This window comes from Erithacus rubecula (genome assembly GCF_903797595.1).
Source record: "Erithacus rubecula genome assembly, chromosome: 3".
In the NCBI taxonomy this organism is placed as follows: Eukaryota; Metazoa; Chordata; class Aves; order Passeriformes; family Muscicapidae; genus Erithacus; species Erithacus rubecula.
The window spans coordinates 37,739,599-37,764,553 of NC_136689.1; the positions used below are offsets into that span (position 1 = coordinate 37,739,599).

Genomic DNA, 24,955 nt, shown 5'->3' on the forward strand with positions numbered 1-24,955 from the left:
GAAGTATGATTCTATCTGCAGTGAGTGGCTAAGTGGAGGGCTAGTCTGCATAGTTGCATTTGAGAAGTTCATGCAGATTTCACCAATGTCATTTTAAAGTGAATTAATTAGAATGCATGCAATCTTTATTTAGATGTTAGTCACAACTGAACTGGGGTTATTTTATTCTTTTAGCCAGCAGGAAGCAATGGATTTAGGAATTGTTTCTGCTTTGCTACAGGCTAGATTTTTAACTGGATGCCTAAATACCACACAGTGGCTAGGGGCTTTTTCAAAAATTCCAGAGTAGTTGCCTTGCTTGTAAACTTGCTTTCTCAAGAGGCAGGAGCTAAATATCAGAGTGGAAATTACAAACCCCTGAATTTTGTTCTGGGACTAAACCCTACAAGCTGATTATTCTGTCTTTCCTGTCTTGAGAGGTGAAAATTATGTCTTTTCATAGAGACTTGGAGACCTTGTATTGTAACTGCTTTGAAAGTAGAAAGATGTAAACTGTGAAAATAGCAATTAAATTAAGAATTGGAGAATATAGATAGTGGGGAAGCTATGCCCAAGCCATAGAGATAACATATTTTTCATTTTGTTTTTTAAGGATGGATTGTTTTGGAGATTTTTTTTCAGTTGCTGATCAGATAGAAAAGCTTGTATTCTTTTTTTTTTCCAGGCTGACAGATTGGGAGCTTTTAAAAGTTAATACCAAAGTCTCAATATCACTGATGGGGAAATATTTTTTAAGATGAGAGCAATGCTAATGAGGAAGGATCGTCCTGCAACAAAAACCACAGTGCTCTAGTGTCAGCCTGTGCTCTGCCAGGGATAATGCACACTTTGTTATACTGGGTGGCTGAAAATTATCTACATACAATTAAAATTCTCTTGTAGAGAACTGGGTTCTACTTGTTGTGCATTGTTTCCCATGGTTAAACAAACATCTCTTGGTTTGCACATCCTTTTTTTGTGTTCAAAGAAGCAGGTCTGCATTTCTTTTCTCCTTTTGGGGTCTGCCTCTGCTGTGTTTTAGTCTTTACCCGTGATTTTGCATAGTTTTCACTTGCCAGCTTTAATGTTTAAAGGAGCAACTTAGATTGAATGTTATTATCCATAATTTACTCTATGTTCTGTGAAGATGGTTATGTAATAGCAGTAATTGCATCAACTCACCTAATGAGCTTTCCCTCCAGTGCCATGTACAGCAGATTAATAGCCCATGAATTCATTTGCAGCTCGTTGTGTTTCAGAAAAGTATTTCAGGCAGCAATTAATAAACTGCTAAAGAAAATAACATAAAAAATGATTTTTTTTATTATGTTAACTCTCCAGCTGAACAATTTATTGGCACCTTTCATGATGCGGCTAAGTAAATTCTCTCCTAATTCCTCAAGCAGAGTGTGATTAGTGAACCCTGCTCAGCTCAAGACTGTCTGGTAATTAGTCTGATCTTTATATCCTAAAATGTTAGGCAAAACTAAGAATAGTATCCTAATGTTCTCTTTTTCTTCTACTCCTTGCCTTTCAGGCATTATGCAAATACCTGTAACTTTAAACTGCTGCATGCTAGAGCTGCAAATTTTTCCCCCCTTTCCTTGCATAGAAACTCCATAATTGTGTAAGCTAAGAATTGAAGACCTCAGCCAATAAACAACCCCTGGCACTGTTTCTGTGCTGCTTGTTGTGAGCTGCAGTGTCCTATACCTCCCAAGTGGTGGGAGAGAGCCCGAAGCAGGGACCCGGGAAAGGTCACGGGGTGCTGCTGCCCTGAGGAAGGTAAAGCAGGGGTCAGATGCCACTGGAGAGGGAGATGCCAGGAGAAAGGCCTGGAGAGGGAAAAGAGAACAGGAGAAGTCCTGTGTTTTGCACTATAAAAGGGGATGAGGTGATTAAACTCAACAGAAGAGCAGCAGTGAGATGCCAGGGCTGCAACCACCTTTGCAGGCAAAATGTCTGAGGAAAGGGGGAGAAACTGTTGCATGTGGCCAAACTTGCCAGGCTGCTCTAGAATTGCTAGTGTTTTGGGGGTTTTAAAATTTAATATCTTTATCAAGTTTTTCATGTTTTACATAATTTTTTCTCAAAAGAAGCAGTTATCTTCCTGCCACTACCATCCCTACTCTCCAATCCAAAAGAAGTGCTTAGCTTGTCTTTAAAAGTAGTAAAATATATATTTTAAAATATTTTCCCTCATTTGGGCTCTTGAGGACTGAGTAAGCATAAAGGGAATTCCTTCAATAAGCTCATACAGAGATTGATTACATGTCCTCAGCTGGAAGTTACATTAAGACTTATTCACTAAGGTATAGCTACCGTGGTGAACTTTTCAACGCTCTCTGCTGTCTCTATGACAACACAGATCCTGGCAGAAGTTACCAGGGCTCGTGTGCTCTCTGCAGCCTTTGTCTGCATCCATCAATCCTAGTCCTTGACGACTGTAAATGTGTGCCTTTCTTACGTTTTTGCTTAACAAGGTGTTTTATTAAATTTGTGACACTTCTGAAGTTATTACACTAATCATTTGTACTGCAATACCCAACCATGCTCTAAAAGAGATGTGCTTTAGGAAAGAACTTCCTGAATGGCTCTCAGTCTTGTCCTGTGGAAGATACTCAGCAGAGTGGCACAGAGTCCTTGTTCAAGTAACTTTTCTTTCATTACAGGTGAAACTTCAGATAACTAGAGCGAGGGAAAAATGTAATGCACACACAATCTAATTTCTGCTTAGACCTGCAACACATTCCAGAGAAGTGCTTACTACTGTTCAGTGATCTAGCAAAGTGCTCAGACCTTGCTGAACCCATCCTTATTTTAAAGGGGCCCATGGTGTGTTCAGTTGGTGCTGCAGCTCAGGTTTCTGTAGCAGTCTTGCCATGTGCCATCTTTCTCTGGAGATTGGGCTCTTCCTTGAGAACAGTTGGCATTGACACAGATCTAACTTTTCATATGTTTCTTTTTATACCTTTTGGATGTTTTAGGAATCATCAGATGCTTTCTTTTCCGTCAGTTTCCCAGTAAAGGACATTTTAGGCAGGTACCTCTTACAAAATCACTTCTTAACATAAACCTTGCTATTTTCCTGGCCTTTTTCTGTTATTTCTCATCCCCCCACTTTAGTTTATAGCATTATTCCAAATTGTACATGTAAAGACACTGGCTCTATGCATTTTTGTTGCCGTTGCAGGTCGCCTTTGCCTCTTCTTCAGTTTATTATGGCAGTGGCTTTCATGGCAAGGAAAACCCTGGGTTATCATCTCTGCCTTGTCTTGTGCTGGGCAATGCTGCTGTAAGAGCAGATGGTAAATCTGGAGGTAGCCAGTCTCTACCCAGTCCTTGCACTCCTAAGAATGAAGCTGAGGCCACATTTGCTTTGTCATGCGGACATAAGTGCTGAGACCCCAATCCCATGACCTCAAAAGCTTTGTTTCAGAGCTTCCATTCTTCCTTTATGCACTCAGTTCACTGCTTCTTATTCCTGATTCGGATCATTTTGTTCTTTGGGACACGGGGCATCTTTGCATCTCTCTTTCTGATTGCCATTGTGCCATGTGGCTTGCACTTTCTATACTGGCTCTTATGGTTTCTCTGGTATCTTTTTTTCCTTTTGAATGTTTTTTTTTTTCCTTTTTTTTTTTTTTTTTTTTTTTAATTTTGGGATGTTGAATCCAAAGGATGCAGAAATGTCAATGAGATAAATATCAGTCTGGGAACAAGCAAATTGTCAGTGTTCTGGGCCTTGAAGCTAAACATGGCTTATTTGGTTGTCAGGCCAACCTGAAAATGTTATCTGCAGTAGCCAAGGTTCATGAGAAATGCAGTAAATTGTTCCCAAGAGTTCTGGGAAGTCTGAACTGCAGCAACCCGAATGTTCCTGAAGGACTCTCTATCAAAGGAGAGGCTTATTTGAAAATGCTGATCAGAAGAAGTGAATGTGAGAATGTGTATGTCTTCCTGCTGGTTTGTATCTGCAAACTTTTGTTTTCCTGGAGATGGTCTTGGGGTAGGTGCCTCTGCAAAAGGCAAAGAAGCAAAGCTCTCGGGTCTCTCTGCAGAGAGCAGCTCCCGTGCTGATGGTGTGGAAGATGGAAAGCAGGCACTCAGAAACCATAAGCGCTCAAAGATGCTTTAGGAAGATCTCTCCATAAGTAGATGGGGCCATGGGTTTCCCTCTGCTGCTGTCAGGCTCTCACGGCTTGCTTTCATCTGCTGGATGAATTGTTAGAGCAGAGGGAGTTTTCCATTGCCATGCCTGCGATAAGCCGGCTGACACGTTGCAGCTCCTCCTGCTGGGATGCTGGCCCTAGGACTGTGCTCTAAAAATAGCCTCGATTTGTTTTTAGTTTGACTTTGTATCACATGCTCGTTTTAAAATACATCAGAACAGTTAATTTCCAGTTCTTCAGCACTCGTGTGGAAAGTGTAAAGGATTTTTTAAAGTAGATGGTGTACAAGGAATAGAAATAACACCCTTTCTGTCCAAACTTAAATAACACTCAGCTGCCAGTTCTATAAAAGGAAAAAGCAAGATCATAAGGCATTCGAATTTTTAATGTCCTCTAGCCCAAAATGAACAGAAAGCAATGGTTTTTCCCCATCTTATTTTACTCCAGTACTTGTTTGCATACTTGCCTGTTTCTGCAAGCTCTTCAATGTTTAAATCTAGGTCTCATGGGAAGTCTGTCAGTCAGACTACAGTTCTGAAACCTGACTTCTACAAGTTGTAGCTTAAAGCCCTACAGGCGTTGCCTGTGGCTGATCGGCATTTAATGAGCTGTGGGATCGTTTCTCAGTGCCATGCACCCATAACCAGTTGCTTGTTGTTGATATAAACAGATTTGGTAAGTAAATGTGAGGAAATTGTCTGACTTTGGAGACATTTACCTGAATTTCAGAGTTAAAGCTAAGTGGAATTCTTCCTTTCCCCTGGCAAAAAGTGCAACAGAAAGCAAACATGCTTTTAGTTGGATTACAGGCATGGTTAGTCATCTGACAGACACTTTTAATGGAGTCAGAAAGACATGCTGGGGAAACATGCTGACCTACTTTTCTTTCTTTCTTTCTTTTTTCAATTTTTGAAGCAAGTGAAATGTTAATTTTAAAACTCTCCATAAAGTTAGACCTTGGTGAAGGATCTGATTTTGAAATTTAATTTATTTACACTTCTGTTTAGAGTATGATAGATTGTTTTGATAACTGAATTTCATCAGGTTGTTTTTGTTTCTGTCAGGAAATTGGGTTACATCTGAGAAATCCATGTTCTTCCCCCTTTGCAGGACAAAGCAATCAGCTTCAAGTTAATGAATGATTTAAGCCCAGTCCTCTGAGGGAAGACTTTACAAACCATTGAAAATAACAGACTAACAAAGCATATTACATTTGTATCATTTTCAATGAATTATATTTTTAAACATTTGCTGTCTTTAAACTTGGGGGGAAAGGATTACTGGCAGATAGTGTTATACATTTTGCACTTTAGCTTTTTTTTCCCTAAGCTAAGGAGGTCGATGCTCCATCGTCAGTATTTTCTTGGAAGCAGAACTTGATGTATTTGAACCTGGGAATCTCTCTACTGTAAAACTTGAGAGCTTGGGAAAAAGAAGCCTTAAATTAAATAGGAAAACTGAGCAGTGAGGATAGATTAAAACATTGAAGGAGCAGTTGAAGGAGCAGGAGAGGACATCATTCCTTGACACACTGGTCCACTGGTCGATTCAGGGATGCTGTTTTCACCTGCTCTGTCTCCTCCTGTTTCCATCATTAACAGATTTTCTGCTGTCACTCAGCCCTAGTGCAATGGGTGCTGCTGCAAATCCTTTGCTTCCTCCCATTTCTACTTGTTTTTAACTCCCAACTAGCCGACTGCAGTTTGCATCACGGAAATAGCAATACAATGTAAGAGAGGCAGAAAAAATGGAAATCGCCATGAAGTCTTGAAATTTATGGGGAGTTTTACATTTCAGAGAATCCACAATTTATGTATACTCTTATGAGCTGCAGTAATTTTTATATACTGTGTATTTCTAGAGAATTTTCTAGTGGCAAAGTTGGAGACCTATTTTTCTATAAATTAAGTATAAGATGTTGGTTAATACAAGAGAGTTTTTTCTATACCTCAAGAAAGCTGATAGTGGCATTGCACAGGTCTTAGCCTAAGCTGGAGACACCAGTAGAGGAAGCATCAGCCTAGGAAGACAAATCAGCAATAAGTGAATATCCTTATGTGCTGAACTGCTGCACCTCACATAGTCACTATCTCTGACTGCACCATAGCTGTACTTCATGCAAAGACTATCTTTCCCATGGTTTTTTTGCCATAGCACTTCTTCTAGGTGACCTGTGACATGGTATGTTTAGATTCTAGTGGAGACACAGCTGGGAAAAGACACTCATAAAAGTGTCACATCTGAAATTTCATCAAGGAGCAATTTTTTCCTGGTAAGTTGTTGATGCTGGAAGATGAAGCATTAGGTTTAGGGAGCTTAAGCTGCTCTCTAACAGTACCAGTCTGCCTCTTTTGGGCAGGGAGCTCTCATGTTTCCAATTAGTAGTCTTGTGAAGATTGGTGAAGAAGTCCAGAGCTCAGTGTGTGTTTGGGTTTGTTGTCCACATTGTACTGTGCTGCACCATCTGGTTATCCCATCAAGTAGCTCCAAGATCAAAGCCATGTGATCCAGATCCCTGGAATAAGTGACTGTTAGTTCATAAAAACCTTTTGATAGCACTTTTGTACAGGAAAGATGTTTGATTTGCTGTTTCAGTATTTTGGAAGAGAAGCTCAATGCTTACTTTCCCCCCTGCCCCTTCTTTGGATTCCTCTTCAGGTGAACACTGCTGTTAAATCAGAACATCCAGAAAATAATTTTAAATAGAGAAGGTTTGAAAATAATTAAAAAGACAATAAATAAAAGTAAGACAATATTTGTTACTAAAAAAAAGAAGCCTCATTATGTTCAAACTTCTCATAACACAGGGAAAAGTAAACAGGGACAGAGGAGAATAAGCATAAATATTTTATTCCTTTAATTCTGAAGAAGGCTTAAATGCTGTTTGTCCTCAAAAGAGAGTCAAAGCCTTTTCTTGGCAACTTTTTCTGTTGTTTTCTAAGTCAGCTGCAGCTATTTCACATGTTTATTAGGAACATTCTTCCTACTAGAATTTAGGCATTGTCAGGTTCAAACATACATAAACTGCATAGACGTATCAGCTGCCACTCATAGGATATGCAGTATATACCCATGGGTTTTGGGATCTTCTTTCTTGGCTGGGGGAGTGAGACAGGGAGGTAACCCTCTGATAAATGGGCTTTGAACTAATGGAGAAGGAATATTACAAAATATTCCCTAGAAACCAGGGTGTGGGAAAAATGAGGCAATTAAGAGGAATCACTAGATACCCTGTCTTAACAGTTTATTATATATATTTTTAATGAGTATTTAATCCCTAATGCTGTGTGATGGATTAGAAAAGAGGGGGACTCAGGCCTCTTTCTGTGCATACTTTTATGTTTCCCCTTCATTGAACATTTTCTCTGGGCAAATTGTTTAACTTGAGCTGGTTGGAGGTGTTCCAGCACAACAAAGCTTTGCTGAAAATAACATTGGGTTGAATCCCAAAATGAAGAGTTGTCTGTTGTGTTCAGATTTGCAGAATCTCAGGATGAGGTACAAGGGGGGGCCGGGAAGGAGCCTTGTCTGTTCCTCCCTCCATGTTGTACATCCCAGGCTCTGGGGGACTTGGCTGCACTGTGTCTACCATGCAGCCTGGTGCTCTGGGCAGTTCTGCAGGTGGCTGGGCAGGTGGATGTTCATTAGCTCTTTTGGGAATTTAATAAACTTCTGTTTTTGGAAATCATGAGGTTTTAGCCCATGTCTCCCATGGGAGTTGTAGCCCTAGAACAGTATTCTGAGGTCCTCATAGAAACCCTTCTGTTAGTGCATCTTTCATCTTGCACTTGCCACAGTCTTGGAGAAGACCATCCTAGGTGGAAGCAAGCAGCCAACCTGTGTGCAACGAGTTCAGGGCCCAATCCCACAGTGGTGATGGATATGAAAGATTTGCCATCAGCATCAATGAGATAAGATGGGGTTAGCAGCCACCTGTACTGCCAGATGATCCTTGCTGTGTAGTCACTTCTAGTGGCAACTGGGGACCACCCCCCTCATTTAATTAAGGACCAGCTGTGTGTTGAATTCAGTCTCCTTGCCCAGCCCTTGGCTTCCTTTTCAGACGTCATCTCATGTCCAAGTTGCATCCTTTGTTTTCATGGAGAAGTCTGGGAAAACTAGGTCAGTTTATCCAAGTAGAAATTATTATTTTATTGAGTTAACTCTGTGTTGACCTGCTGCCTGTTTGTCTTCTCAAAATGAACTCCCGTGTGTGCACTAAATCTTGTCCTGGAAGTTACAGAGCCCTCAGGAATCACTTTTTGATTTCAAATCAAAAATTAAAAGGCTGCTTTCCTTAGTATCTTTCTGTTTCCTGGAGACAAGTGTCTGTCTGCTTTGCTTCTTGTGTGATCACTATATCAGGCTGGTCTGGTGTGCTGTGAAAGCACTTAATGTAAAAAGGTTATGTGCTGGCTTTACTGGGGATATTTAAATGATCTTATGGAGAAATCAGGATTTGATTCTGCTTGACCCTGACTGACAGAATTAAGCTCTTTAAGCCAGTGCTGTAGTTACTAGCATGCCTTCTTTTTAAAATAATCTGGTCCACTTACTCCTGCTATTTCAGAACTTCAGTCCCAGACAAGAAAGCCTTTTTTTTTTTTTTTCCTTTATATGAAAGAATATTTGGAATGTGTTTTTAAAGAACTTCTTTGGCATTGTACATAAAAGATAAAATATATCAAAATAGACAGTCTGATAATTAGGTGCAGGCTTGTGGAGTGATTCATGTCATAACGTGAGTGCTGAAACAGCTGAGGTTGCTGCAGGTGTGTTAAGGGAATTCGACCCTGTAATGCTGTGATGCTTTTGCCTCTACATAAAGCAGAAGTACAGATGTCCTGAGAGCCTGCATTAATAGATGAGAAGCAGAATTTCTGCATGTGAATTATGGATGGAGCAGTATTTATTAGAGGCAAAAAACAAGAGCCTTTGTCTCCCAAGCACCTTTTGCTTTGAAGAGTTTCATTAAACCCTGCTGCTGTCCCAGGCACAGAGATCCCAGAAGTGAGCTGGGGCTTCAGCTGCTGCCTGTTTAAGCCTGGCTGGAGCTCAGAGCAGAGTTATGCCATGCATGGGGAGAAGGGGATCTGAAGAAAAGCCTGGGAGGCAAAGGCCTCTGAAGTGCCTCAGCTGGTGGGTGTAGCATTTTGGGGTGGGCAGTGAGACGCAAAAGCTGAAAGTGAATAAACTTGTTTACCTGTGGCAGCAGCCAGTTTCAGCAGGGCTTTCCCAGAGCAGGCTGGCTGGCTCAGCGTGGCTTTCCTGAAATCCTGAGATGGAAAGAAAAAGAAGTCTTCTGACCTCACTCCTTACTTTCTCCTTAGTTTACAGTTGGTGAAAACAGGACTGTGTAATCTTCAAAAAAAAATGCTCCACCCCAAGAACAAATCTGCAGATTGTTTATTCCAACTACTTAGCTTTTGGGGAAGGAAAGGATGTAAACAACACACTAAAAGGCAGTGAGATGCAACAGTATTGTTTGGGCATGTTATTATCCTGTTTGATGAACCTTCTTTTTTTTTTTTTTTTTTTTTTTTTTTGTTAGTATTATGGCAAAACAGCTTTTGCAACACACACTGTTCTTTCAAAGATCAAACCCACCTGCCGTTCAAGCCCCCTGGCCAGTGCAGATGTGTGCCCACCAGCTGTGTTGGACTGTGCATCAGTGTGAGGCTTAAACAGGCAATTTTTTCTGGCTGATCTAGCAGTGCTTCTAGTCTACCTGGCAAATTATATTTATTCTTCCCTTCTTCTGCTGCTTCAGCTAGCCAGGAAGGTAAGCCTGAGCTGGATGGCTAAGCATGGTTGTGGGGTGCACACTCTGTCCCCCCTGCCCTCCACTTTGGGTGCCAATCCTGACACTTTGAGAGATGGAAATAACCTCCCAATCGCAATTCTATTTTATTTTGTTTTAGTAGTAGGAGTATGAACAAGCTTTTGCATTTAGGAAGGAATGTGTGTAAGTTTGTAATGGCCTGTTTTCCACGTTGGCTTTGGAGGAATAGGTAAATAGATTCTGAGCTGTTTCTTTGCTTTTATTGTCCCTGGCCTAGCGGGAGGCCAGGGCTGCAAGCTGCCGAGGCTGTAACGCGGGCAAGGCTGCGACTCAAGACCACAGCTCCCTTTCTATAGCGTGCCGGGAACGACTGTTCCTGTGCCTTCATGAGCTCGGCTTACGGCGGCGGAGGGATGTGCTCCCTGCGCCTGACGGAGCACCCGCGCACGCAGAGCCTCTTCAGACGTGCTGTCAGTTGGCAGCTCTCTCGCTAGCTGCACCTTTACACAATTGCACAAGCCACCAGGAGGTACAAATGTGAAATTCAGCCTTGGGGGCAAAACAAAGAAATGAAACTTAGGTATGAACACGGTGTTACCCATCTGCAGATACAGATATTAGACCTGATCCCCCACTACGCTTCTGTAGTTTTACACTAATAGGACTCTGCTGCGATCGGTGGAGTAGCACCACTGCAAGACAAAAACAGCAGTGGGGATAAGCTGGGGCTGCTGTTTTTAATTCTGGTAAATAATGTAGGAGTGAACCCTGTTTGGGGAAAGCCAGACTCTGTTCACTGCATGAAACCACCCATAATAAAAGGAAGAAATGCAGTGACACTCTATCTTGATACTGTTCTTGAACCTGCTCTTCCTTTTAGGGTGCCATTGCCTTGAGTGTCCGTGTGCAAGCAAAGGGAAGGGGTCTTCCAGCTTACCTCAGTTTTATCATGCATGATCAGAATTTGTCCTGTAGCTTGGGCTTATTCATTGCATTCAATAAACATGCTTATTATGGAAAGTTATTTTGTGGAAGTAGTCTGTTAATGGTATTGTCAGGAAAGAGGTTGCAATTTGTCATGGTAGGTAACTTGCTAGTTAAGTAAAAAGCAAGTCATGTTCTTTTCCTCATTGTATGTTACGATAAGAAATAAAATAGCTGTGGCAGGTTGAAGTGTGAAGTGCTACAGGCAGGCAGAGGGGCAGGGATAGTGTGCAGTGTCTGGTCTTAGCTTACAGCCATGCACTTCCTTGGCCATCAGTGCTCCTGGACAATGCCCAGCAAATTGAAATGAGGACTTTGGATAACCCCAGCATCTCCCAGTTGCAAGGCATCATACTACCATGACTGTCTCCTAAGAGAAATTAATGTAATATCTGTAGATAAGTAGACTGATTTACCTTTTGATGACCCTGGAGAGAAAGGTCAGGTTCAGGATATTTTTGCTCATAATCGGTTATCCATAAAGAGTTAGTGTACCAGGCTTCAAGATTGTAGCTCAAAAGGGCACTTGCTTTGAGAAGGTAGCTTGAAAGGGCACCTCAACAGCTGAAATTAGATGAGACAGATTTAATGGCCTCTCAGTGATTTCTGACTGAAAGTTCAGAGTTTGAAATTTAGGGGGTTTTTTATTAACCCAGCCTATTGTAAAAGAAATGCACTATAGCCTAATAGAAATTCATTTTCAGGCTGAGTATTTAGAAGAGTTTTTCAACTGCTATATATACATTTGGTCACTTCAGCTGTAAGGAAGAGAAAGAATGATCACTTTGTGTTTGTGGTCTTGTGTATTTTTAGCTAATGTGTTAAGACACTGCAATTCCAGAAAAGCTGTCCTCTGTTTCCCCAGAGTATTTTGGTTTAACCAGCTGCATGCAGAATTTTATCTAGACTGCCACAGAATTTACTAGTAAATCCACTGGGATCTTGGCAGCCAAAACAGTAGATAGTAAGCACAGCACTTTGCTTCCCTGAGGGTTTTAGCTTCATGGGGATTCTGCCACAGGCTGGCAGTTCTGAGTGGATTACCTGCAGAAGCCCTGTAAATTTAGGAAACCTCTCCAGATGGAGTGATTGATTCCCAAAGCTCCTTCCCATTCCTGCACTGTGCAGGGATGATACCCACTGGTGATACCCACTGAGTGATGCAATTACTTACAAACCTGTTGCAAGTGGCATGGTAGGTCTTAATAAAAATCATAGATTTTATGTTGAGAGTATGGAAGTGACTGATTTCATTCAAAATACTGGGAAAGATGGGTCATGACCAGAGTGAGGAGGGAGTGACACGTGTAGTTTAATTTAACAGCTGCCCATATGCACAGGGAGATTGCAAGACCTGCATGTGGAGATACTGAATCTCAGACATGGGAATTTCTGGCTATATTAAGTAACTTGAGGTGATGTCTATATGAAATACAGATGGGAACATACCAGTGAGTAAATTTTGTCCGAGTCAATGAGTATGGCTAGGCTATTTCCATTGCAGATATGTTGGTGGGTCTTCACAGGCAATATTAGTGATTTATTCTGCCTGCAATTGTTAATGCTAACAACCTTCAATAGCTCTTTAAGCATCAGCTGCTTGGAGCATGTGGATTATCCTATTTCACACTGGCAATTAGTTGATGACATTAAAGCACTTTGAAAATGGAAATCACAGGGCAAATGCTATTTAAACAGTTTATCATTTAATGTATAATCCCATCTCTCCACCTACTTTGATTGCAGTATGTAGGGAGATGGTAAGGGAGACCAAGGAGTCTGCTTTCATTTCAACCACTGGTACAAGTGCTGTGACCTGTCTGTCCTGCCACTGACTCCACTGCTCCTCATCCTCTCATCCTCTACCTGCCCACACCCACGTGCTGAAAAGCACATTTTCTTCTGGCTTATTTCCCCACTTGTTTACTGTTTTTCTGGTTTTGCAACTTCTTCATTTCTCATTTGTTCTTAGGACCCGTTTGGGGAGTGTGAGGGTATGCCATTTATATTTCTGAAGTTCTGATTTTTATTCTTTGGGCAGTTGGTACTCTGTTTGGCATGTTCTGCAGAACTCAAACCACTCCCAAAACACTATAGCAAATATAAAGGTAGACATTGGTTGGTATATTCATACACATGGAAACAGCTTATGGAATTTTGGTGCATTTGGGTTGGTGGGTTTTGTTGGGTTTTTTGGGGGATGGGGTGGGTTTTTATGGTTTTTTGTTTGTTTGTTGGGGTTTGTTGGTTTGGTTTGTTTGTTTGTTTGTTTGTTTTTGTCTTGTCCTTTTGCAACATTCAAGACAAACGTGCCTGTAGAACCATTTGTTTTCCTTCAGTAGTGGTTTTGGGTCTTGGATTAGCAGTTCTACCTATGCCAAGTATGATAGCTGCTGATTTTGTTTCTGGATGTCTTAAAAAAGAAAAAAGAATTTAAAAAAAAGGAAAATAACAATTTTTTTTTTTTTTTAAAGACAGTGTAATAATATAAATAATGATTTAAAATAAATAGAAAAAAGAATGCCAAAGGCATACCTTTCAGCTAATTTAAAGGGGTATTTTTCTCAGCCTGTTGTTTTGCATTGGCTTTTCAGTTTTGGCCCTTCTGATTTCAGGTGGTATTGGTTTTTTTCTAAGGACTAGAAATTCTTTTTTTTTTTTTTTTTTTTGCTCATTCCACTTACTAGTATTTCAGGGATGTGACAATAGCAGGTGTCAAATTTCATGTCAAAAATAAAATTGTTCAGACTGATGAGAATCCTTGAAACCACAGGTGAAGTTTCAGGCCAGTTAAATAAAGCTGTAGAGCATCCATTTGTATCATTCATTCATATAATGAAACCTGTTCTTATAAGTCAGCTCTTGATATATTAACCCTGCAGTTATCCTCACACATAAATGGGAGATGTGTTGCTTTCGTCAGGATATAACCATATAAATCCCCTGTGCATGAATGGAAAAATAGAGGCCCTTAGGCTATAGGTATCAAAGGTCTCCCCTATACTTACAATAGCCTAATAAGGTTATTTTGAAGGCATAGGTAATTACTCACAGACTCCCTATAGCCAGTGATTCATTGTTCACTACTGAAACATTTCTAAATGAATTATGTTTTAAACAAGCAAATCCTTGGCCTTCTCTTTTATGGGAGGAAAAAGAAAACGGGAGGGACACAAAATTCCACCATTTTCTGTGTTAAATAAAGTACACTGCTTACTAGTTAAAAGGTCCCTGGTATTTGAAGCAGCTTGAATGTACTGCCATGCTTCTCACTGTTTTGAATGCCTATTTCTGAATTTTGCATTTTGATAAAAATATTATTGTTATCATTAATTTGATATTTAGAAAAGACGGTGGATACAAGAGCTCAGTGCAATGAATAAAACAGTTGGAGTTAACTATCCCTGGGGATAGAATCAATCACTGTTGTAGAAGAGAGTGACATTTAAAAAAGAAACTCAGAAGAAAATGTCATGCTTAAAAAATTAGATTTAAACGCACTAGCTCCTGATTGATTTTTATTGCACTCACATGGATACACTGATTGATTATCAGCCTTGCAAATGTTTAGTACCTTTCTCACTTCTCTAATAATCAGAATAATCTAATTTTCAATGTCATTTAAGTTACCATATTCAAGGTTATAATAGATCATATTTCTAATAAAACATGGCAATTATGTAATGAATAATACAAAGCTGCAAGGCAGAGTTTAAATTCACCTTCCTCAAAAAAAAAAAAAAAAATTAAAAAAAAAGAAGAAGAAAAATACCATGAGTGGCTGGAAGGGCCAGCGTACGTGAAGGCGGGCGGCAGGACGATGTCTTCTGGATCTGCAGTGTGTTCCCCTGTGGTTGAACTGAGGTTCCTGGCCCGCTGGCCGGGGCGGGTTTGCCATAGCTGAATGTTATTTCTCAATAGGAAACCCTGGGCGGGCTCGAGTTCTGTAATGGATGTTCTTGCTCTGTGCCTGGGGAAAAATGATAGCATGCCAGGTGCTTATGAAATGTCTTCCATGATTGTTTCTCTCTGCTCCCTGTTAATTTTGATATGTGTCTGTAGAGAGATACTATCTCACTTAATTTGAGATGTTTTCTTCTGGCGATTGTTATCCAACAGCTGACATGGTTGATTTCTCAGAATCAGCTACAAAATATGCAGGTTTCAATGTGCTTTGGTTTTGTAAGCCCCTTACACAACTGTGTACTTGTTATTTGCTTTGTCCATTAGAGATGAGAGTTTTGTGTTTGAAATGGGCTTTGTCTCCAATCATTCTCCATATGTCAAAGCCAAGTTTTGGCATGGAAATTTGTTTTAAAATAGTTTCCTGGCTTTTTTTAAGACTGAGCTATTTTGCTTAAAAGAAAACATTATTTCATCTGGAAATCACGACCTAGGAAGCCAATCTATTTATAACTACCTGGCATTCTGCATATTTTAGTATGTTTAGCTTGCAGTTGCACTGCTGTTAATGTGAACAGGAGTCCCACCATCCTGAACTGATGCCCTGTCAATTTGTTGAGCATAATTTTGCTGCTTTTGAGTTTATTGTTTTGTTCCTTTGCTTGTGTTGGAGATGGGAAACTCAAACTCCTTGAGTTCCCTCATCTTTGTGCTTTCTTACACCAGTTCTTTGGCCTGGAAGCTGCCTGGGATGTGCAGCTGGGTGTTGCTTTTGACCATGGGGTCAGAGAGCCTAGTTCAGCAGCAGCAGGGTTATTAAGGCTCCCTTGGTTTGAGGTTTTCTTTCTGTTGGGAGAGAAACCCTTATGGATTTGTTGAAGGGTAATGTGTGGTATATGCTGGGAATTTAACCTGATGGAGCAAACTTGGCATTGACAGTAGGTGCACAGTTTGATTATTTGGCTGAAAGATTTGATTGATGTTGGCCACAGCTGCTAACTTCTGCCAGAATTAGAATTGTTTTAGTAGCTGCCTCTGGAGTTGGAGAAGCAAGAGCATGGAGGAGCTGTGCAAGGTTTGTGGGTTTCCACCCTAACAAGCAGCTTGGTGCTCCTGGATTTCGGCCCCACGGGCTCATGTGGCACCATCGGCTGCCCAGGCTGCCTGTTCAGACAGGGACAGGTGGCTTCCCAGGGAGCAGGAGGGACAGTGAGCCTCTGCCCAGAAGGGAGAACTGGCAGGTCTGCAGCGTTCCTACCTCAGTTCACCTCTCACTTCTTTTCTCATTGGGTTTTACAAACAAAAGGAGTCTTTTTGCAGACCGACCTTGTGCCCAGCGCTGTGCAATTACTGACTTGCTCTGTGTGCTTTATGGTGCTTTTGAGGTTTGTTAGCTTAACGAGTAACTTCCAAAATATTTGGGGACAAGAGGAGGGTGGTTTTACAGGAATGTGAACTGACTGGAAGCACTAGTAGTTGTTGCTACAGGAACAAAACCAGCTAACTAGTACACAGAGCTCTTCAAAGGTCATGGGGATCTCCAAGAGGTAAAACTGCAGTAATAGTATTTCAAATAATGAATTCATAGCTGATTAATCATTGTAATACATGAAAGGAGCTGTCTGCGTATCTTTTGCATATCTGGGGAAGCACAGGTTGTGCAAAAAATAGGAAAAATTGCATTGCTAATGGCATGTTCTTCTCCCTTGGACATGTTTGTGCCACCTTTGACAGATGGATGTGCAAACATTCACTATTTGATTTTACCTGATTGTTTAGAAACTGTCTAAATCTCATGGGCTGGATCTCATTCTTAGCTGAGCAGTGGCTAAGTTTGGTGGACCTGAGGGGCTTGTGTTTAAGACTGGACGATTCCCTGCATTAGGACATGCTTGAAATGACCCCACTCAGGCAGGAGAATTGCTGCATGGTTACTAAATGAGAGCGCTGAGGTTCTTCAAGGGAAGCTGTGTGTGTCTTCTTTATACTTAATTCCATCTACAGCAGACCCTGCTGTCCTTGAAGAACACATCTGACCCTCATGCTGCATTTTGCCCTGTTCATCACTTCAAGCATAAGATGAAAATTGTATCCGAGGCTAAGGAAAGAGAAATGGTGTGAGGAGACCAGACTAAACAGAACAAGAGGTGTTGTTCTGCCTCTCTATCATCAGGGAGGAGCCTGAACATCTGAAGATAGGGGCTAGTTCTTAAGGCAACAGAAATTACTTTTGCCAGCTTGCAAACCCTGCTGTGGCTGCCTGGAGGTTTCTGGGCGTGGAAGTGCAAGTCCTGGCATGTGTGTCAAGGGGACAGGGAAGCTGTCACAGGAAGATGGATTGGAGCAGACGTGCACAGGTGTGGGCGTGTGTCACTCAGCCTTCTGAGACGCGTCAAGACCTGGCTTCTTCGCATATCAAGATACACCTTTTTTCATTCTCCTCCCCACACTGCCACCTTATTTATTTTTCTTTAACTTGCAAGAGTTCTCATAGGGCAAGAGAGCTTCCATACTGTCCCCTGTTGGGAGCTCCTAATTAATGCAGCCATCAAGTCAGAATTTAGTGCACAGTAATGAAATTCATAACCTGAGTTTTCTACGGCAGCATTAACTGTGACACAGATTCATCACTGGCGTCTCATCATTAAAAGGCAGTGGAATTGCATCGGGGATTGATGTGATCATATGCATGTAAAGATCAAGATACCAAAAGGTGTGATTTACGTAATATAAGCATAAGCTGTAACCCAAAACCCTTCCCACATGCAGTGTGACAGTTCCTGTTCCCAGAGAAGTGATCGTTTTTAAATTTACTGCGTAAATGTGTGTGTTTATATGTTTTTATTTAACTCCTTTAAACATAGTGTTGTCTTAAGGTCTTTTTGTGTGTGTGTGTGTGTTGTATTATAGCTGTAGTTAAATCTGCCCAATAGTTCAGTGTTATTGAAACGCTTTATACTTTTGGAGCTTGGGTATTATACATCAGCACTTTAATCCATTATTTTATAAGGAATATAGAAACACTGACATGTCTGGTTCAGTCTTAATGAATAAAGCAAGAATATATATATTATTTTGGTTTTATCATTATTATAAAAGCTATCAGAATCATATAAAGAAGTTAATGAGGAGCAAAAATCCTTCTTTGTTTTTAGTGTTACTTCTCACCTTTCTACTCTCTGATTTGCACCAAAAAAACAAAGAGAACAGAGTTGGGCCAATTTGGTGATGAGGATTGATCAGCAGCTGTCCCTCTGGTGGCTTTTGGAGGGAAAGGGATTTCAGGTACAGCTGCAGAAGTAGCAGTGCTGTGGTAGCAAAGGAGCATGGCAGGGTTCCTGCCAGAGTTATCTCCTGGTCTCTGGAAGCCCTTGGCACCTGCTTTGAAGCCTGGCCTGAATGTTCGTCTTCCACAAAGTGTTCAAAGCTGTTGAGGGAAGTAGTTGTTGAGGCTGTCTGCTTGGCAAATTTGTCAATCAGCTTCTAGAGCTTTAAGTAAGTGGGGCTTTGTGATGAAGGTTTATTGCTCTTTGTGGTTTACAGAATTTTCTAAGGAGCTCTTTTATCCCCCAAGTACAGCAGTGATTAGGATTTATTTCTGAAGTGCAGTGGCAGTTTGCAGCACTCGAGATGTACCTCTGGGTCATGGATGTGTTTTCAGTGTAAAGCATGGTGCTTGTGCTCTGCTCTGGGGTCCAGCAAACAAAGCAGAGCATTTGCTTGAAGGGAAAACTTGTAAAAGGAAGCAGGAAGGAACCAGTCCATCCCCCTAAACCTGACTACACTGGTAGCATTGTACCTTTTCAAGGGATAACCTTTTTGGTCCACTCTTCTTGGTCTCCTGTGGATCTGTATTCTCCAAACACCAAAATTGATGGTGTTCAAGGTTAGGCTTTAATCCAGTGGGGTGCTCAGCATCCCAGCCCTGATCCAGCCAAGTACATGACTGACTTCAGTGCAGGTCTTCCTCACATTTAAGTCAAGTTCATGCTTAAAATGTGAATGATTGGCACCAGAATTCTCTCAGTTGCAAATTCAGACCTTTAGTGAGAAAACCAGAGCCATACATTGCATGGACTATGTGGCTAATGGCCTTGTGAAGGAGAAACAACATTCCCCACATCTCTGCTCCTTGTTTTCTATTACACACAATATGTTATTTCTGTAGATGCCTCTGATGCTTTCCCAGCCCACTATTTTTTCTGCTCTTTGTGATTATTTGTGGTTCACATGCATGTAGGAAGCGGCCACAGAAGATGTGGAGATGGATCTGGGGAACCCACAGGGAAGAAGAGCTGACGCAGAGGTGGCACTGTGCTTCCCTCCCTACAGCACAGATAGATGCACTTTCTGGGGCAGGACAGTACAAATAAGAATCAGCAGATCTTTGACCATCCAAAATCCCTGGCCATGCTCACATGTGCCAAACCCACCAGCTGCACCCTCCGAGTTTAGGGACTTTTTAAAATATCGTGAAGTTTTGAATACTAACAATGTTGAGATTGGTTTTATTTATCCAGTAAGATTTAGTCTTCAGGGTGTTTAATATTGACATGGAGTCTTTGGGGAGAGGGATTGATTTTGCTTGGCTTTGTTGTAAAGCCTTATGCATCTGGTTACACTTAAGACGTTAGCTTTAGCTAACAGCAAGACTCTTGATAAAATTCACAATTACTGGCAATGCTGTGGACACGGACTTATCTCCTGGGCACGTTTTGTAAAATTAAGCTATTTTCATTAAAAGAACAAAGAGCAGCATGGTGATGGAGCAGCTGTCATATTTTATTACAAAACACAAATATGTGGGAAATCAATTACAGCACGAGTGCGCACAATGCATATTTCCAGTAATCCCCCACGGCCGGGGGAAGGTAGAAGGCTGATCTGAGTGCAGAAGCAGATGGCAAGCAACTTTAGATAGCTTCACTGCCATTTTTTCTCTTTCAAGTGTTTGTGCTTCTGCTTTGATCTTCAGAACTTGAGTTTAACGTGTTTCATCTTCTTTTGTTTACTGTTTTCACATTTAACTTTCCTTTTAAATAACTTCTGTGTGGTGGAATTTGTATTGGTATGGGGCTTTGTTATCTTCCATGCTGAGGTACTTAAGAAGAAAGACAGTTGCTGTCTTTTTTTAGTGTTGTTCACATCCAATAAAATAGTGACTGCATCACTGCAGAGGACTTCACCATCAGCCATGCTCAGTGAAAAAATCCCACCTCACAAAGTTTCTAAGACACTGTGCATATGAAGTTGCAGTAGACTTTCCTGGAAGGCAGATAGTATGGAATTATGATGGCACACCCACAACAAACCCTGTGGAAGTTTGGTCTCACCATTCTCACTACATTTAGTTCTTAAATTATTTTTAAATGAGTAAGCTGGAATTGGTATTCTCTGTGCATATAACATTTTTATATTTACCTAAAATAATGTGTGTTTAAAATAACAGCATTTTCTATGTCATGATTTGAAATAGAGCAGCAAAAGCATCATAGGTTGGTCTGAATAACCCCATGTGATCTGTATCTCTGACTTTTTTTCAGCTGTCAGAAATGATAGAAACAAAAAGAAGAAGGAACCTTCAAAGCAGGAGTCCACAGAAAACTATGAAATGACAGCAGAGTTAGATGATCTCACTGAGAAGATCCGAAAAGCTCACCAGGAAACCTTCCCCTCACTCTGCCAGCTGGGAAAATACACTACAGTGAGTATGATTTGAGGCACAGAGTGTTCTGGATATGCCTGGATGATGTGAGTTTTGGAGGCTCTGGACGTTTTAAATAGATGGAGCAGTAGATTCACTCTTTGCACCTCCTTAGCCAGGAAAAAACAGAGGTGTGTGTGCAAACGCTGCCTGCTGGGGAGAGAAATTGCACTTAGATGTGAGCGCTACTTAGTGGTGTCACAAGAGACTCCTGGAGGATGAATCCAGCCAAAGGACCAGCTTGGAGACCATGAGTCAGTTACATTCCATCATTCATTAGAAATTTGTTGGCTTCCAAAGACGTGATCTCTGCTCGTGCATCAGCGGATTACAACTTTGCAGGTGTAGGGAGTTCTTAAATGCTGCTGGATTACTGGTGATAGTCCCAAAGCTACCAAGGTCAAGGAAAATATGAAATGTTTAAGTAAAACAGTTTCCAAAATGATCATTTGCAGTTTATTCCTAGAGTCATAGAATATCCTGAGTTGGAAGGGACCCACAAGGATCATTGAGTTCAACTTCTGGCTCTGCACATGACAGCCCCAAAAATTACACATCCTTTCCCAGTCTACCAAAACATCCCATAAGAGCAAAAACTTTTGCTGCTTTTAGAAATGAAAAATTAGCCCCCCCATGAAGAAGCTCAGTATTATGGGAATTTCTCCAGAGATGAGTCAGGGAAATAATTTTTCATATAGATATATATGTATGTTGCTAAATACAGGGAAAGTCAGTGATATTAGTTGATTAAAGAAGATTCAATGTCAAATTTGCAAATTTAATAATAAAAGATATGATAAAAAAATAAGTATTAAGTAATGTTTAGAGCCTTATCAGTAGAGAAGTGACTGCTGGGTCTGGGCTTGCTCTTGGTTGCAGCAGCACTGGTTGTTTGACAGGGATGTGGAAAACATCCTGAGGTAGTCAGCCATGTGCTCTCATTGCTGAGAGCAAGAGTTCAGGAGTGACATGGCCGGAGACAGCTTCCTCCATGGTTCTTGCCCTCTAGCCCTAGCTGAAGATCTGGGACGAATCTCCAGAGGCCAGGTGAAATACTTCTATCACTGGATTGCTCTCTGCTTTGAGTAAATTTTCTGCTATTGAAACAAACATGAAATTTCTCAGAGGGATGTAGGCAAATCCCCGTGTTCCATAAATATTCACTGTTTTAGTGATCAGGGTGCTCTTTTGTGGCATATTAATCTATTTACAAAACAAAGTGGAAGGCTCAAAACTGAAGTCTAAGAGTAAGACTTGGTATTTAAGTGCAAGAAAAGCAAGGACATATGGTGCGATTTTAGAAAAAGACACGTTTTTCATGTTGCTGAAAGTATTTTCACAAGCACTTTTCACATTTTATTCTGAGCCCCATGTAAACTGGTTAATACTGGGGAAGGAGCCTGTCCTCCCCATGCTTCTCTGGTCCTTCCCAGCAGGAACACTTTAGTATGTATTTCCACATTCCTCAGAGTTAGCAGTGCACTGCAGCTGGTGGGATGGTACTGTACTGCATCCTGGTGATTGCCAAAGATCCTTGAGGGCTGAAAGATAAGCCTTGGCACCTCTACACTTGCATTAGGTATTGGATGCTGAAGTGTCATTAATCTTTTAGCTCTTGAAATGATACAAGTGGATGAAATTGGAGAGGTTCTTGTTGCATAGCACACCTACTGCTGATCGTCCTTAGGTTCCGTCTGAGCCCCATGGTGAGTTTATGTCCCTGTTGGAATTTCAGAGCCCTTATTGAGAGCACCTGAATCTCAGTAATGGCCAGATGAATCTGGTTTGTCTATGGAACACGAGTAGCCATGATTTGACCACACTCTTTATGAGGCTGGATATTGTTTGTTCAGATTTCAAGCCTGATGGGACAGCCCAGAGCAGGAGATTGTTTTTAGCATTGCTCTGTTAGAAGTCCAAGCTAGTGAACTGCTGCACAGGGCTCAGCTCCCTCCTGCTTTGTCATGGTACAAGTTTCAATAACAAAATTATACTGAGAGTTACTTTTGGCTTACCTTGAGTCTTTGAGAGTGATGCAGCTTTCTTCAAATGCTGCATCAGAGCTAATAGCAACGGTGCTAAATAAATGTGTTCTTGCTGCATTCTCAGTCTGTGTGTGAAATGCAGAGTGTTTAAATCTCTCATCTAGATAAGGTCTGGCAGCCACTTCAGCATTTTATGTAGGACTTCAGTGTTAAGAGCTCATGTGGGAAGGACAGAATAGCACTGGGGCTGAGTAAGAGTCATCTTCCATTCCAGCTGCCCTCCAGCCCAGGGGCACAGGAGAATCCTTTCTGCAGCACTGAGGATAAGGATACAGGAGGATCTGGGATATGGAAGCTCTTTGTGTTGGTCACAGGAGCACAGCTCTGGTGCCTGGACATCACCACCAGCTGCTGAGCAAACGGCAGGGCTCCAGCAACAATCTGAGACACTTGAAGTAGAGAAATCAAAAAGCAGAGAAGCACACAGCTCTTTTTCTAACTGCTGTGTCCAAGGGGAGCTAGAAGCTTGTGCCACTCTGCTTTTTTTGATATTACAATCTAGTACAGGTAGAAGGTTGCCCCCAGTTCTGCTTTTATGCCTGGTCCTGCGTGCTGTCAGTCATGAAGCATAGTGTGCTCACACTACAGAGCACACAGATTGCTTTTATAACCTTAGAGTTCTTAATTTAATTCTCTAAGTGAGAGGTGAGAAGTGAGTGTTTTTAACCAATGTAGATTGCCTTGAATTTTGTGAGCCTTGCACTTGTGTACTGACAGGGATGGTGGATGGAAGAAATTGTTCTGCAAGAGCAGCCCCCAAGTGCCTTTGGTTACATGAACATTCAGACTGTTTTAAAAGAAGATTTCATTTGTTGCTAAAAAGAGCAAAGAATTTTAAGTGTAAGAGTGTAAAGTAAAAAAGACCTTACAGAAATATAGTAAAAAAAAATAAATCTGTTCTGGCATTTGACTTGTGTATCTGGCTCCTCTCACTCTTGAGCACTGCAGCCTGCATTTCCCAGAGGGAAAGGTTACATGGTGATTTTTCCCCCCTCCATTGTGTGTTTTTACCTGTTAAAAGTGGTTTTAGAGAAGCATTTTCAATTACATTTTTTTTATATCAATCTGTTCTTTAAAAAGAAAAAAGGGCCCCATACTTTACATAGTTAATAGAAGTCTACTTAAAATAATGGGAGAACAGCACTTGTATTAAATTCCCTGGGTCATTTGATTTAACAGTTGCATTTGGTGGGCAGTGACAAATACAGTTCTACCAATGATGAGAATCACCAAGCTGTTTAAATGTAATGGATTCCAAAAGTCCATCATAAACAGATCTGTTTTATTACTGTCATCCAGGTAAGAGAGAGTGCCTGAGTAATTTCTCTGGAGATGTCATACTTTATAGTATAATTGAGTGTAACTATACTGCTTGTCCCTGGAGAGTGGTGTTATTTGTAAGTCTACAGCTGTGTTACATCCAGCCTTGTGATAAAGGGAGGATAAAACAGAAAACAATTTTGGCTCTGCAGACCCTTGCTGCAGATTCTCCCGGGCTGCTTTTGGCTAGCTGAAAGTGAAGATGTTCCACATCTTGGCAGCATTTTGTTCTTTGTAAGTGCTGGTCTTAGAAGTTACACAGCTATTGTTCTGTGCCATTGCAGAGGAATATATATATATTTATATGTATATATATAATATGTGTGAATCTCCTGATACTGGGTCTGAGCAGGGACATGTGTCATGGTCCTCAGTGAACCCACTGGAGCTGGAGTGTGTTGCAGCTTTTACTAAAGAGGCATCACAAGTGTTCCTGATTAGGGCAGAGTGCCCCTGTGAGCCTTGTTTCCTTTGTAAAGTGGATTTTAAAGACAGTAGGGATTCTGCTGCTGTGTATGTTTCTGAGTACCTCATCCTGTATTGTTAATGTGGAGACAGAACAGCCTGCAATGAAAAAACAAAAATGATGGAAAAAATGGGATCAATTTATGTGGCAAAAATGGCTGTTTAATTGGATTTCATAGCAAGGTTGGGCTTTTCCACTGATAAAGATGCCACTAGGGTGTATTACAGTATTGTTCCACCATATGTGCACTGGTGCATAGGCCTGAAAAACATGTGAGACTGCTTCTGGAAAAGACACCCAAAAACCCGCTTCAGTAAAATATTCAGGAAAAGTCATAGTATCTGCATCTTTTTCACAGCATGGATAGAGGAGATCTCCAGTCAAATTTAATCAGATTTTTTGTTTCTACTGTGCATTGTTTCAACCCCATGTTTCATTGTTCAGCCTATACATTGATATCCAGTCAGTTTTGGTTTCTAAATACTGAGAAATGCTGCTAAAAATCCAGATCTTTTTACTGTGGCACTAGTGTTGACATTCATTAACAGATAGAATGTTAAAACTCTTTCCATTTGTAGCATCTCAAAGATAATGCACAAA

The 24,955-nt window shown here is 41.0% G+C and overlaps 1 protein-coding gene across 7 annotated transcripts in view; it reads left to right on the top strand.

The window, feature by feature from the left end:
* RARB (retinoic acid receptor beta) overlaps positions 1-24,955 on the top strand; it is a 316,375-nt gene that overhangs the window by 276,432 nt on the left and 14,988 nt on the right. For all 7 annotated transcript variants that reach the window (XM_079299660.1, XM_079299661.1, XM_079299657.1 and 4 more), the window contains one exon: positions 20,364-20,524. In XM_079299660.1, coding sequence (XP_079155786.1) covers positions 20,364-20,524 — 161 coding nt within the window. The remainder of the gene's footprint in view (positions 1-20,363; positions 20,525-24,955) is intronic.